The sequence below is a fragment of the Grampus griseus genome (genome assembly GCF_964374135.1).
Source record: "Grampus griseus genome assembly, chromosome: 7".
NCBI lineage: Eukaryota > Metazoa > Chordata > Mammalia > Artiodactyla > Delphinidae > Grampus > Grampus griseus.
The window spans coordinates 33,763,470-33,778,390 of NC_139001.1; the positions used below are offsets into that span (position 1 = coordinate 33,763,470).

At 41.4% G+C, this 14,921-nt stretch overlaps 1 protein-coding gene across 1 annotated transcript in view; it reads left to right on the top strand.

Moving 5' to 3' along the window:
* Positions 1-7,206: 7,206 nt before the first annotated feature.
* The window catches only part of MPP4 (MAGUK p55 scaffold protein 4), a gene marked incomplete at both ends in the record, with an annotated part of 37,516 nt that continues 29,801 nt past the window's right edge, over positions 7,207-14,921 (top strand). Inside the window, 4 exons of the mRNA XM_082658746.1 lie at positions 7,207-7,294; positions 8,146-8,267; positions 10,691-10,768; positions 12,890-12,970. Coding sequence (XP_082514872.1) covers positions 7,207-7,294; positions 8,146-8,267; positions 10,691-10,768; positions 12,890-12,970 — 369 coding nt within the window. The remainder of the gene's footprint in view (positions 7,295-8,145; positions 8,268-10,690; positions 10,769-12,889; positions 12,971-14,921) is intronic.

Genomic DNA, 14,921 nt, shown 5'->3' on the forward strand with positions numbered 1-14,921 from the left:
GAACATAGGAATTTTGTTCTTGGATTCCTTACAATGCTACAGAGTGAATACACTGGAATTCAGACACTGACTCCGAGCTGCTGCAGAACCTCATTCATCCGTGTGCAAACGCTGTATTCCGGGGCCTGTGAATGAGAGCCTGAAGAGCTTTTGCATGCAGGCTGTGTTTTGAAGCAGAACTAGAGACTGGAAAATACAGAAGCAAAGAACTGCATCCATCCTTGACCTAGTGTTGTGGTTCTTCCCTGTACCTTGCACTGAACTCACAGAGGAGAAGGAAGAGGAAACTCGCTTTGGCTTCTCCCATCTCAAAAGTGTTGTGACACCTCAACCCTTTAGCGTTTTGCTTTTTTTTTTTTTTAATGTCCTATTGTAAGTGTTTGGTTTACGCTGTACAAGTAACACTAGTAGCTGTTTTGGATTACGTAGGTGCTCTTCGCCATCTCATCTCCTACACACCAGGGTGAGCGTACGGAGTGTCCTCCTCCTGCTTTGTGTTAATATCTACAGATGTTAATCGATTTTGGAAAAGGATCATGGTTTCTGCTCTACTTTATAATCAAGACAAGTGTTTAGTAAAATAATGTTTTGGAATGTTGGCTGTAATGTAACAGCAATTTTCATAATAAAAGACATTCACGTTTATGAGGTTGTTTATGATTGCGAAAGAAATAACACAGGGCAAACTAAAAATTTAAAAGACGTCCAGGTTTAGTTTTTGGGGGGAGGGGAGTTGCCTGCATTGTAATCTGTGCCTCTTTGTACGGCCTCAGAGATCCCACTGGGGTTTTAGAGATCTCTCTCTTTAAAATAAACATAAACTTACAGCACCTTTGCTGACAAAAAACAAATTAACTTTCTGACCCTAATAAACTGAGGTCAAGGGACTTAAAAGAAATGGTACTATTATTTCTTTGAATAAAAGACATATTTTGATAGTTACAGTTTAAATTTTTTCTCCTCCTAGACAGATTCAAGGAAGGGAAAATGGAGGATTTAAAATTTTGGCTAGAAATGATAGGCATTAGTTAATTGTATACCAGTTGTACTGTCTTCTCAAGGAGCGTTTACCAGAATGTGCCTGCCCATTATTGGAAAGGGACCGACTCTTAAAGATTAGTTTATGTTGGGGCTTCCCTGGTGGCGCAGTGGTTGAGAGTCCACCTGCCGATGCAGGGGACACGGGTTCGTGCCCCAGTCCGGGAAGATCCCACATGCCACGGAGCAGCTGAGCCCGTGAGCCATGGCCGCTAAGCCTGCGTGTCCGAAGCCTATGCTCCACAACGGGAGAGGCCACAACAGTCAGAGGACCGCATACAGCAAAAAAAATAATAATTTTAAAAAAAGATTAGTTTATGTTAAACACTTTACATTTCCATTAGGAATTGTTCTGATTTTGGAATAAACACACAAGTTCCATATTTGGCTTCTAAAGGCAAATTTACTGAATGTCTTTGATCCCTTTAGAGGAAGAGACAGGAGTAATTACGGAAATTGACAGAGAAAAATGTGAAACCCACTGAGAAGTTCTCAAATGATAGTAAGCTATCTCAATTCTAAGAGAAACATGTTATAATTCATCCTTTTATTGATGAAGCAGCTGTCCCAATACTTGAATCTTCATACTGTATTTATACTTTTTAGAAAGCATATTAAAACTATAAAATTTTAATTCCCTTGTGGGGAAAACCTGTAAGTCACCAGGCCAATGCCTGCAAATAAAAATACCTAGCACTCATGTCAGCAGCTTACTAGGTCTTACACATGCATGGTGAATGCCCACAGCCCTGCGGGGGAAGGTATTAACTCCACTGATTTTGCAGACAAGGAGAGGCTGTGATTGGCTCGCTGTCAGAATTGGGACTCCAGAACTTCCTACTCTAATTGCAGTGCTCTTTCCTACTACAGCTGCCAGAGATGTCATTTCATAGCTGGGTTATGCATTAAAAGTTCATAAAGTAAAAAAGCGAGTTGAAAATGAAAAGTTTTAATAAAATTAAGTGCTTTTGATAAAATACACTGTGCTCAAAACAGTCACAAATGTATCACGTTTCCAGCTTGTGTTTTCATCTACAACAGAGAACAAAGGAATGCCATATGTCTAATTTGGGATAAAAGGGCTGATAAACCTTTAACAGTTGCCATTTGGTCTTTACCCTTTGCCTTGCTGTCAGCTGTACCCTTTGTCTCGTTCTACTTCCAAATGTTCTTCCCACTGACACCTCCCTGCAATATAAAATTTTCAAAAAGCAAGTGGCTCCCATCTGAGATAGAGAATGGGCTATTAGGTTCATAAGAGTAACCTGGTAGGGGACCTTCCAGAAGGAGATCTTTTATAAGTCTCATTATTATTGGCTGAAGAGTCTTCCCTTGTTTCCTCATCATAACGTGAGAAAGTAAGGTTAATAGATCAGCTTACTCTCAGGTATCAGTTTTTCATTAGATTAAAATAAAATTTATTGTGGGGTGTCTTATCCTGAAATAGTCAACAAAACTATTCATCCTTTTTGGTGTTAACTATGTGCTGGCAATCAGAAAATACTGAAGTGAAGGTTTGAAATGGTATAAATTAGACTTTTCAGTGCAAGGAATTCTTAGGAAGATTTGTGACGGGGGAGGTTTAAGAGTAATTTAGTGGTTACGCTGGATTAGGCTTCTGTGGATTAAATCAAAGAGGATGTGCAGAGATTTTATCTAGAACAGTGAGGTGACTTTGGCACCAAATAGCCCACTGGTATTTTCTGCTAAAGCTTTTCTCTGGATAGGAGCAGCATTGCATGTCTGCAGTCTTGCAGGTAAGAGACCCTGCCAAATGATCCCCAGTTACCAGAAAGATCTATAAATGTCTGCCCTTCTGCCAATTTTTAAGAGCTAAAAATAAAATTTGGGGTAATATTTGAATGCTTCAGTTTCATCGTATCTCAAATTATATGGAGAATTCTGTGATTTCGAAAGAGCAGGTTTTGCTGTGAGAAACCATTTGTTAAGTATGGAATAATAAGTTGTCATGGAGACTGAGTAAAACTGAGCGTTTATCTTAGTCCTGATCAATAGCGTTTTGACCCAGAGGAAGCTATAGCCATTTTTGTACGGGCCATTTCTCATCAAGTTTTCAAGTGCCTTTTCAGGCTTTGTCTAGTAGAAAGCATTGTTTTGAAAAATGAGCATCATACAGGTAAGGAGTGTGGCATTTAATAGTAATCACTATATTTTTAAGTTTATAGAAATATTGATTTTTTTGGAAACCAAAGATTATTGACCATTTTGTCGTACCACTGTCACCTTTTACGTATAATCTATCATAAACATAAAAAATGCTTACAAATTGGAAACACTCTGTGCCTGTATACTGCTTTTTAGCAGTCTTCTAGAAATATTGATTTTTAAAGTAACGCTTAGGAGAAATTCCTTAGGTATCAGTAACACTAATGCAGCTTCTAAGTTAATGATAAGAACTGGCCATACTTCCTGTGTTACTTAATCAGTTCAGAATTTCATATGGTTGACTATTATTTAGGCTCAATCAAGAACTCTCCCTCTCAAGACAGCAGAAATAGCTAAGTCTCAACTGACAGTCATGAAAAGGCAGGCAAGGAAGGAACACCACAGACTTTTGCCAGGGACTAGCATGTTTCAGGACTAAATATGGAAACAAAAGAGGAAAACTTTTGATTTTACTACTTGTGAAATCTACTGAATACCCCATTGAGTGTCAAATTCCTTATCTGTAAAATGAAGGTTGCATTTGATTGCCTCCAAGATCTGTCAGCCCCGATTTCCAAGTTTGACAGGGAAGGAGGTTGAAGTCGATATAACCAGGCTGAGGAGGAGAGGAAGGCACAGGCCTCCCGAGTCCAGCTGCTCCTGTCTCAGGACTGATGTCCCAGCCGTCCTTGGGTTCCCTGGGGAGGTGTCAGTCTTTTACTTCTGAGGATTCAGCAGTGAACAGACAAGCAAAGTGTCTGCTCTCCAGACCTGACCCACACGGGAGCCGGACACTGAACAGGTTAATGCATAAGGGAATCGTGAAGGATAAGCATAAGTACTATGAGGACGATAAATTGCAAAAGTTTTCTTTGCCACCTGGAAGGAGGGAAAACCATTTTCTGAGGTTTCCTTCTATGAAATTTTGGCTTAGCTTGGGCCAATACCAGGGACTGGGCAGCTTAAAAACAACAGAAATTTATTTCTCACAGTTCTGGAGGCTGGAAGTCTGAGATCACAGTACCAGCCTGGTTGGGTTCTGGTGAGGTCCCTCTTCCTGGCTTGAAGATAGCCTCTTTCTGGCTGTGTCCTCATGTGGCAGAGAGATTAAGAGAAGAAGCTCTATGGTGTCTCTCCTTATAAGGGCACAAATGCCATCATGAGGGCCCCACCATCACTACCTCATCTAAACCTAATTACCTCCCGAAGGTCCCATCTTTAAATACCATCACATTGAGGGGTTAGGGCTTCAACACCTGAATTTGGAGGGAACACAATTCAGCTCATAGCAGATTTGTCACAGGAAGCTGAGGATGACTGTTCAGAATTCAGCTAAGTTGTGGAGATGAACATTACTGTTTGTGCTTCAGTGGCAGAGAAACTTTTAGCCAAAATGAGCCTTTTAGAGTATATGAATGTGTTATCTGTGTAGCTCTGGGTTGGTAGATTGATTAGAAGTTACTTTAATAATTAGACTTCGTTATAGAAACCACAGTCTATCTGTAAATTTCTCTCACAATTTCATCTCAGGAACGTACAGTCTCTAGTGCCCCCATCTGCTGCATGGATAGGCCTGGTAGGGCACACTGTCATCTGGGCATTAAATATGGAAGAGTTGTGGTCCACCTATGATGCACACATAGCATAATTGTTTAATTCGTACTGCCTCACCAAGAACACGGTTTGTGAGAAGCATTTTAAGAAGTTGCCTGAATATGATGGTTTGGTGTCAGACTCGCCTGTTTGCTCTGGCTTTTGTCTGGCAGACACTCCATCTCCCTTTTCAAACCCTACCTTGGAAATGCTCCCCTCCAGGGATGAAGATGAGTCATACATGCAACTGCTGTGCAAAATGATTCAATAGAGTCTCAGAAACTGGAATGCAGGAAAAAGGCAGGGTGTAAACTGACTCAGTTGGGGCTGGGTGGGGTGGGTTGTGGTGGGCAAGGCAGAAGCTTATGATGTCAAGTTTAGGCAGAATCTGGCAAACTAGAATACTTCAGTGCAATGGGAAAAGAATGTGTATGGGAAGGTTGTCTAAGATTTCATAACAGCTTTCTGTGTTGCTCTTCTCACTGCCATAGAATTTAGAGACAACAGAAGAATCTGTCTTTTTCTAGATAGCCTCCCTGACTCAACCCCACAATCTGTCTAGATTCTAGACAGTTGTTCTCAACCATATCAGATTCAAAAAACCATACCCGTCTTTAACAACTAATATGAAATGCTCCTTTTAAAAAAATCCTGATTTATCCTTTATTATTCTCCTGTGACAAATGCTGTTGGTGCCCTACCCATATCCCTTTTGGTGCATTCTGTATCTACACTCTCTATCTGAAAGTACACATGTAGCAGGCTGGAAGGACCAGAAGTAATGCTCTCTGGGGAAAGCCCTCAACCCATGTATGGCGGTGTTGCTGTATAAATATCCCCACTCCCTTGTCCCTTGTTCCTCCATGGGATGAAGCTCTATCGGGCCCAGAGCAGTTACTTGCTTGATGTAATTTTTACTGGATTTCTTCCCTTGCCCTGCCTTAGTACCTCACTCCACTACTAGTGTTCTAGATCACTTTCCAAGCAAATCACCTCACTAGAATCCTTGCTCTGTGTCTGATTCTGGAGGAACCCAGACTAAGACACACAAAACTTCCAAAAAAAAATCCATATATATAATGCCCTAGTAATAATAAAAAAGAGAAATTAAACAAATGTAGTTGATAAGATATCTAAATTTCAATTTGTAAATATGGGATATCACTATACCAAAAGATATAATGAAGTAACACATGTTTGCACCTATAAGAAACTCCACCAGGGACGCAGCAGCTTCGAATACAGACAGAGATACAGCCATGGCTTGATGGTGGTGTGTTGTAGTGACACGTTATACTTTGAGCAGCTTAACCATTAATGACCTGATTTTCTGAAATGGTGAACTTGATAAAGTCCAAGCAAAATGAAGTAAATTCATTCCTCAATTAAGGTAGCAGCATTCCAGAAAATTCAGTGTATGTTAAAACTGTGCAAAAATACTTTGTGTTCATATGTAAAGAGAAGTTGAGTTCTGAGGTCAGATAATTATAAGGTGGTTTTGTTGCTGTTGTTGTTGTTTTTCCAGCAACATGAAAGTTCAGAGGGACATTTGAAAATTTGCAGGGCCTGAGGTGATTTCTCATTGTGTAGGGCAACTTCTGTCAAACTTTCTCAAAGAGCAGTGAGCATGTCCCCTTTGCCCTCGTTTTCTTAATCCCCATCCTGCTTGGCTGAAATGTAGAGGTGATGGCTGGAGCTCCATCCACCATCTTGGAACAGGAAGATAAGAACACCACCACACCCCAAGGGGGCAAAGCAGTGAGCAAGAAGGAGCCTATTCTCTGAGAATTTCATGGAGCAGGGCTGCTCTGCCTCTGGACTTTTACATAAGCAAGATATAAACTTCTACTCTGTTAAGCCACTATTATTTGGGGTTTCTGTTTCTTGAAACTAAACCTACTTAAAGCAATATATAAAGTAAACCCTCAGAGTATCCTCAGCAGTAACCCATAACTTTTGCAACTGTGATCAGTGCCATGAAGAACTATATGGGCAATGAGAGGGAAGAGGGCACCTGAATGGAGTCAGGCCAGGGAAGATTCTTCTGATCTCTGAATGATGGTGAAATCAACTAGGCAAAGAGGTGGAAAATAAACAAACTGACATTATTTGTCACTTGTTTTAAGAAAGGGGAGTAGAAGGAACGTTTCATGAAATAGTAGTTTTCTTGTTCACACAGCTGGTGATGGATAATTTAGAGAGGAAGTGCCACAAGGCAAGACTGTTTTATCCGATGTGGATCCTGGTGTGTACGTAGCACAGTGCCTGACTTGCTCAATAAATGCTGTTGAAAATATGTGCCTATATATGTACTAAGAGCTGCGGGGCCAGTGTGATTGAGTGAGCTGTGTGCTGTTTGTTGATCTGCTCCCTAGCTCTGAATTCCTTCTGAAAGCTTGGGAAGGGAGCATGATACAGTCAGACAAAGGAGCAGACCCACCAGACAGCAAAGACAAGAAGGACGAGAAGCTTTCTACAGGAACCAATCCGGAGAATGGTATGTGGTGCCAGGTTCCTTTTCTAGACCAGAAAGTTCTTTTAATATCCCTCTAAATATGTGATCCAATGTAGGTGCAGAAATTCTGATAGACTTTTTGTGATTCCTACAAGGAATTTCTCATACAGTTTGAAGTGTCCTATTGCATCTATTAGTGATAAGCCTAAGCAATTTTCAAGGCAGGAAGGACAGAAATTGACACAGTAGATTCAGAATCTCTTTTTTTCCTACCCCACGATGTTTTACTTTGCCTTAGAACTTCACAACTTGTTCACATTCGACATATCACTGCAACAAATAGGATTTCTATGAAAATACTTGTAAAAGCAGCCAAGCATTTACTAAATTCTGTTCAGTCCCTTTAATAGCGGAATCCTGAGCTATGTATTAAAGGCCTGTTAGGAGAATTTTTCAATAAGAATTTTCATAAAAGGTAAATACACACGGTTGCATGTTTGAATTAGAGAAGGAGGATCCAGAAAACAACTAGATAATTTTGGAGTACACCAGGGGCTATTAAGATTGGGGAGGGGAAAGCAATATTGCTCTCATAAAATCTTTCATTTCTATACTATGATCTATTATCTCATCTAATGTTGGCAACAACCCTATGGGGAAGCTAACATATTCTCATTTTGCCACAAGGAAAGTAGGTTCCAGATAGTTGGATGGCTTTCTGAAGTTCACACAGTAAGTGATAGAACAGGGCTAGAGCAGAGTTTTGGGCCTCAAATCCAGTGTCCTCTCCTCTCCTCATGAGCTCCTGGTACCTACCAGAGGTCTGAATTGTCCTTCACATGTACACCTGCCTTTCCACCCGTCACCCCATCTCTGCCCGCTCCCATTTGTAGGTATCTCCCAAATCCTGAGGCTTGTGCTACAAGAGCTGAATCTGTTCTACAGCCGAGACGTGAATGGAGTGTGTCTCCTGTACGACCTCCTTCACTCCCCGTGGCTGCAGGCTCTGCTCAAGGTGAGCGCTCCATTTCTCAGAAGCCTTAGCCTTGGGAGCAGAACTTACTCATCCAACAGTGTTGCTTGTCAGTTGGCAGGAAATTTCAGCTGGGAGAAAGTTCAGAGAAGAGCTACACAACCTCTTAGCTTAGGAAGGAATATACTTGGCTGGAAAAGAATCTGGCAGCTCCCCTCTTTTCTGCCCCCAACTCCCTTTCTTCCAGAGACCCCTGGGGTCACACAGCAGCCACCACAAACGGCCATAGACAGCACCCTTAGCAGCTGTCTACAACCCTTGGTCCTTGAGGCCAACTCAGGACAAATAAAAATGCTTTAAAAATCATTCCTCTTTGTTTTCATAAATTAGGACGTGAAATGTCTACAGCTCTGTTTAGGTATCTTAAGTTGTTCTTACTCTGAAGATCTCTTCTTTTTTTAAATTTGGCTAAAATTTCATGCACTATACAATAGCATCTGACTATTTTGTTCTTCTGAACAAATGTTATTATTAAGAAAGATCCTTTTGAAGTTATTTTTTGGAGGATGTGTTTCCTTCACTTAAGTGAAATATGGTCAGCCTTATGATGCATGTTAATATTATATTCTTTAAGATAAGAAAGAAGTGTCAGCATACTTAGCATGAGCAAAGAGGTACTCCTCACAGCACTGGTTTTAAAACACCTGATTTCTTACTCCATTCATCCATTGTTGGACACAGCGTTTTTTTCCACGCCTTGGCTATTGTGAATAAAGCTTCAATGAACATGGGGTGCAGATATCTTTTTAGGTAGTGATTTCATTTCACTATCACTATATACTCAGAAGTGGGATGTCCAGTGGAATATTATTCAGCCATAAAAAGGAAGGAAATCCTCCCTTTTGCAACAGCATGGATGGATCTCAGGACATCATGCTAAGTGAAATAAGTCAGAGAAAGACAAATACTGTGTGATCTCGCTTGTGTGTGGAATCTAAAAAGGTGGAGCTCATAGAAGCAGAGAGAATAGTGGTTGCCAGGGACTAGGGGGAGGGGAAATAGGGAGATGTTGGTCAAAGGGTACAAATTTCCAGTTACAAGATGAATAAGTTCTGGGGAGCAAATGTACAGCGTGGTGACTATATTTAACAATATTGTATTACATACTTGAAATTTGCTGAGAGAATAGATGTTACACGTTATCATGACACACAAAGTGGTAATTATGTGAAGTGATGGCGGTGTTAACTAACCTTATCATGGTTATCGTTTTGCAACATATACGTGTATCAAATAAACATGGCATACCCGTAAAATTTACGCAATGTTCTATCTCAATTATATCTGAATAAAACTTTGGGGGATGGGCTTCCCTGGTGGCGCAGTGGTTGGGAGTCCGCCTGCCGATGCAGGGGACACGGGTTCGTTCCCCGGTCCGGGAGGATCCCAGGTGCCACGGAGCGGCTGGGCCCGTGAGCCGTGGCCACTGAGCCTGCGCGTCCGGAGCCTGTGCTCTGCAGCGGGAGAGACCACAGCGGTGAGAGGCCCGCGTACCGCAAACAAAACAAAACAAAAAAAAACTTTGGGGGAAACTACTTGATTTCTACCAGGCACTTTTCCCTCCTGGGAAGGTAATACAGGGGTATGAATGCCACTAAAGGCATTGCCTTTGCTACCACTGGTAGGCTGCTAGGCCTCTATGCTCCCTGCATCAGTCCACCAGCCTTAATCACTTCCAGGTACACTTGAGCTTGGGCACTGAGGTAGAGCAAGGAAGCCCCGCCATCCCAGATCCGGATGGAGAAAGGCAGGGCTGAGCTGACCTCCTGGACCTCATTTCTCCAACTGTAAGAGAAACTAGATTTCTAAAATAAGATCAAGGTCTGCACTGCAGAGCTAGTCAGACCTTGGTATCCTCAGCCCAACCCTAGATCCTGGTATGGAAAACAATTCCTAAGAGTCAACAAAGACAAAGTTGGAATTTTTATAAACAAACTTTTACTGGAGAATTAAGGGAGGAAAGGAAACAAAAGGTGAGCACAGAGTACAAATAAGCATGTATAGTGTGCCCGGCCTCTCATTCAGATGCCCTGGTGAACCTGAGCCCCTAACCCATGCCCTACGCAGCTACCCAGCCTGGAAGTTCCCACAGGTCTCTGGCTTCAAATCCTTATTGGCTCAAGCCTGGAAAACCCAGGCTTACTTAATTTAACAAGAGTAAAATTCACGTTTCTTTTTATCAATGATATTGTTTGGGGAAGAACCGTTTCCAGTGGCAGCCAGTAATTAAGCCTTCGAAGCGTCAGAGCCACCAGTCTTGAGTTCATTTTGCTTAGACAACTAGAGACACCTTATTAAAGGCCAACACACATGCTACCCAGCCACTCGTGCCATTGCTCAGGCTGAGTCTCCCCTGGGCGAACCTTCCCTCAGTATGTCATTCTCTCCTCGTTGCCCCTCGGCAGGTTTATGACTGCCTCCAGGAATTTAAAGGAAAGAAGCTCATTCCTGCCACACCCCATGCCCAGGCGTTATCCTACGAGGTGAGGTGATTTTTCATCCAGAGAATAGTAGAGCTTTACCGTGATACCATTTTACTCATAGCGCTAGTTTAAATGCTCTAATGGAAAAGTTCAGTTGGTGATTATGCATCTGATAACTGTTTCTAATTGAGCTTTAATAGAAGGCCTGCTGTCTCCCCAAATTAAAACCAACAAGACACATTTTTAGCTTGTGTGCATTTCCCTCTTTTTCCCTAAACCGTGGACCTAATTATCCCCTGGAAAGAGGGTAATGTTGCTCTACTAATGATACCTAATTTACGTCCCTATTCTGGGCTCCTGGACGGCAGGCTCTGATGTCCTCTGCCCCATCCCATCCTACTGAGATGTCTAATGGACCTCAAACTTTGTCCCCAACGGAGCTCTTGGCTGTCCCATCCCCAAAGCCGCTCTCACCCCAGCCTTTTCCATCTCACTAAGGACGTCTTTGTTCTTGCAGTACCCCGGCTGAAACCTCTGGGGTCATCTTTGACTTTTCCTTTCTCTCACACCCACACCTAGTCCTGTCAGCTCTAGTTTCAAAACATATCAAGAATCTCCCCACCTCTGCTGTGCCACCTAATATAGAGCATCATTGTCTCTCACATGGATAACTGCGATGTAGCCTCCTACCTGGTCGCCCACTTATACTCTTGCTCCCCTGGGGTCTATTCCCGTCATGGCAGCCAAAGAGATTCTGATTAAAGATGAGTCAAATCATGTCACTTCCCTGCTCAAACTCTTCCTCCAACAACTTATCTCCGAGTAAACATCCGAATTCTTGCATAGTCAAACATAAGGGGGCCCCTGTTACCTCTTTGATGTCATACTCACCACTCTCTCCCTTATTCACTCTGCTCCAGCCAGTTGAACCCCTTGTGGTTGTTCGAACCAGACATGCTCCTACCGCAGGCCCTTTGCACTTGCCATTCCTTATGTCAGTAACGCCCTTGCCCGTATAGCCACACGATTTGCTTTCTCATCTCCCTCCAGTCTCCACTCAAATGTCACCTCATGGAGGCTTTCCCTGGTCACCCCATCTAAAATTGCAGTCCTCTCATAGCATTCCCTATCCACCTTCCCTATTTCATTTCTCTTCTTAACTCTTTTCATCATCAAATAAAACTCTTTTACTTATATATTTTATTTATTGTCTGTGGCTCCTCACTAGAATGTAAACTCCATGAGACTGGGGATTTTTGTCTGCCTATTCAGTGCTCTATTTGCATCACTCAAAACAGTGCCTAGCACACAGTAGATGTTCAATGCATATTTGCTGAATGGATGCATAAATATAATCTGTTTTGTTTTTATTTATTGTCCATATTAAAAGAAATTTTAAAAAAAACTTCTAACCTCAGCTCCAGTAATCAACAACTTGAATGGTTCTCAGCTGTCCACAGGGACACACACACGTGATATTTTATTCAGTTGTAACCCCAGTGAGTGGAGGTGAAGCTTGCTAAACTGCTTGTTTTCATTTGACAATATGTGATGGTCCCTGACTGCTGAAGATTCATGGAGCTGGTTAAAGTCTTGTTAGGGCTTATGTCATGTCAGAAAGCAGGTCTATGCCTAAACCAAAGCAAAGAGATCAGAATTTATTCTGTCTAGCACTTTTTTGTTGCAACAAACATTAAAATTGCTAATCAAATAATAAGCCCTAAAATACAAATTACTATTTCATTTTGCAACTGAAGAATGGAACAGCCCATGGGATTAAGCTGCCTGGGTTCTCCAGGTAATTGAGCCTGTAGCTGGAGAACTCAGATACCTTAACCTGCCTATAAAGCATTCACATTAGCAAACAGCTATCTCAGAGCCACTAGAGGGATATTGCCTTGGCACATATGACATTACAAAATTATGTTTGTTCTTCCTCCAAGCCTGCGATGTGCCAGGACTGGGGCACTGTGGTTTAGATCTACCCCAAATCTTGGATTCCACCTGCTGTAATGAAGTTTAATGATAAGGAAAGACTCTAAGCCTTGACTTTAAAGAGGAAAAAGAAGGCTTTTCTTAGGTCAATATCGTGTCAGTATACCTGTTATCCTACCTAGGTGATGTTAAATAGGTGATAAAGATTGTTAAAAAATTCACAATGTATGTTTTTCCACCAACCAGGTAGTGGAGATATTACATGAAACCCCCAAGTCCCCTGAGATCCAAGAGCTGAGACAAATCCTCCAGGCTCCACACTTAAAGGCAAGTGCTTGCTAAAATGGGCAAGATATAACCATCTGGCACATAGACAAAGTTGGGAAGGAGAAATAAATGTGCTGGAAAATGTGCTCTCTGAATAGATGTTCTATTACCGTATGTGGGTGACCAACAGACTGTACCTAAAAATGTGGAACTTGGACGTGACTGGCTTAATCTCACTGGTCATGGAGAAAAGCCTGCCCTATTTATAAGGAGGCATCCAGAACTTCCCACGGCGTCTTTTTCCCCCCGGGAAAGCCATTGTTCCTCGAAAATTCTGGGGGGTTGGCAATCAAAGTAGCATACATATTAAGTTATTTTAAGTTTCAAATAGAGTGTGTGAAGGTGCCTGGAAAATACAGTATAATAATGATTAGCTCTATGGGGGGTATATGAAGAACATTTGATTGCAGAATAGAAACCTATCTCATAGTACTTATAGATTTTGAGATCAATTTATCAACAAATTAGAATTTAAGAGGATGTCTGCACTTGGAGCAATGGAATTTATCAGTCAAAAAGTTTTATTTGAAGTGTCCATCATCGGATGAATGGATAAAGAAGATGTGGCACATATATACAATGGAATATACTCAGCCATAAAAAGAAACGAAATTGAGTTATTTGTAGTGAGGTGGATGGACCTAGAGTCTGTCATACAGAGTGAAGTAAGTCAGAAAGAGAAAGACAAATACCGTATGCTAACACATATATATGGAATCAAAAAAAAAAAAAAAAGTCATGAAGAACCTAGGGGTAAGACGGGAATAAAGACACAGACCTACTAGAGAATGGACTTGAGGATATGGGGAGGGGGAAGGGTAAGCTGTGACAAAGTGAGAAAGTGGCATGGACATATATACACTACCAAACATAAAATAGATAGCTAGTGGGAAGCAGCCGCATAGCACAGGGAGATCAGCTCGGTGCTTTGTGACCACCTAGAGGGGTGGGATAGGGAGGGTGGGAGGGATGGAGATGCAAAAGGGAAGAGATATGGGAACATATGTATATGTATGACTGATTCACTTTGTTATAAAGCAGAAACTAACACACCATTGTAAAGCAATTATATTCCAATGCAGATGTTAAAAAAAAAAAACTACCTAGAATTATAGTGGCCAAAGCCTGTTTTTTTATTAATTTTAATAGTATTAAAATTTAGCTCCCTTACTATAGCTTGATGAACTTTTGCCCACATTTAAAATATTATTTTGGAGGATTAATTAGGTTTAATTGAGGAGACTCATCATTTCTCCATTGTATTTAACGTCTCCGGTTACGTTCAAGAATAGTGTTTTTCACCAGTCAGAATGGCCATCATCAAAAAATCTACAAACAATGAATGCTGGAGAGGGTGTGGAGAAAACGGAACCCTCTTGCACTGTTGGTGGGAATGTAAATTGATATAGCCACTATGGAGAACAATATGGAGGTTCCTTAAAAAACTAAAAATAGAACTACCATATGACCCAGCAATCCCACTACTGGGCATATACCCTGCGAAAACCATAATTCAAAAAGAGTCATGTACCACAATGTTCATTGCAGCTCTATTTACAATAGCCAGGACATGGAAGCAACCTAAGTGTCCATCGACAGATGAATGGATAAAGAAGATATGGCACATATATACAATGGAATATTACTCAGCCATAAAAAGAAACAAAATTAAGTTATTTGTAGTGGTGTGGATGGACCTAGAGTCTGTCATACAGAGTGAAGTAAGTCAGAAAGAGAAAAACAAATACCTTATGCTAACACATATATATGGAATCTAAAAAAAAAAAAAGGATCTGAAGAACCTAGGGGCAGGACAGGAATAAAGACGCAGATATAGAGAATGGACTTGAGGACACGGGGAGGGGGAAGGGTAAGCTGGGACGAAGTGAGAGAGTGGCATGGACATATATACACTACCAAACGTAAAATAGATAGCTAGTGGGAAGCAGCT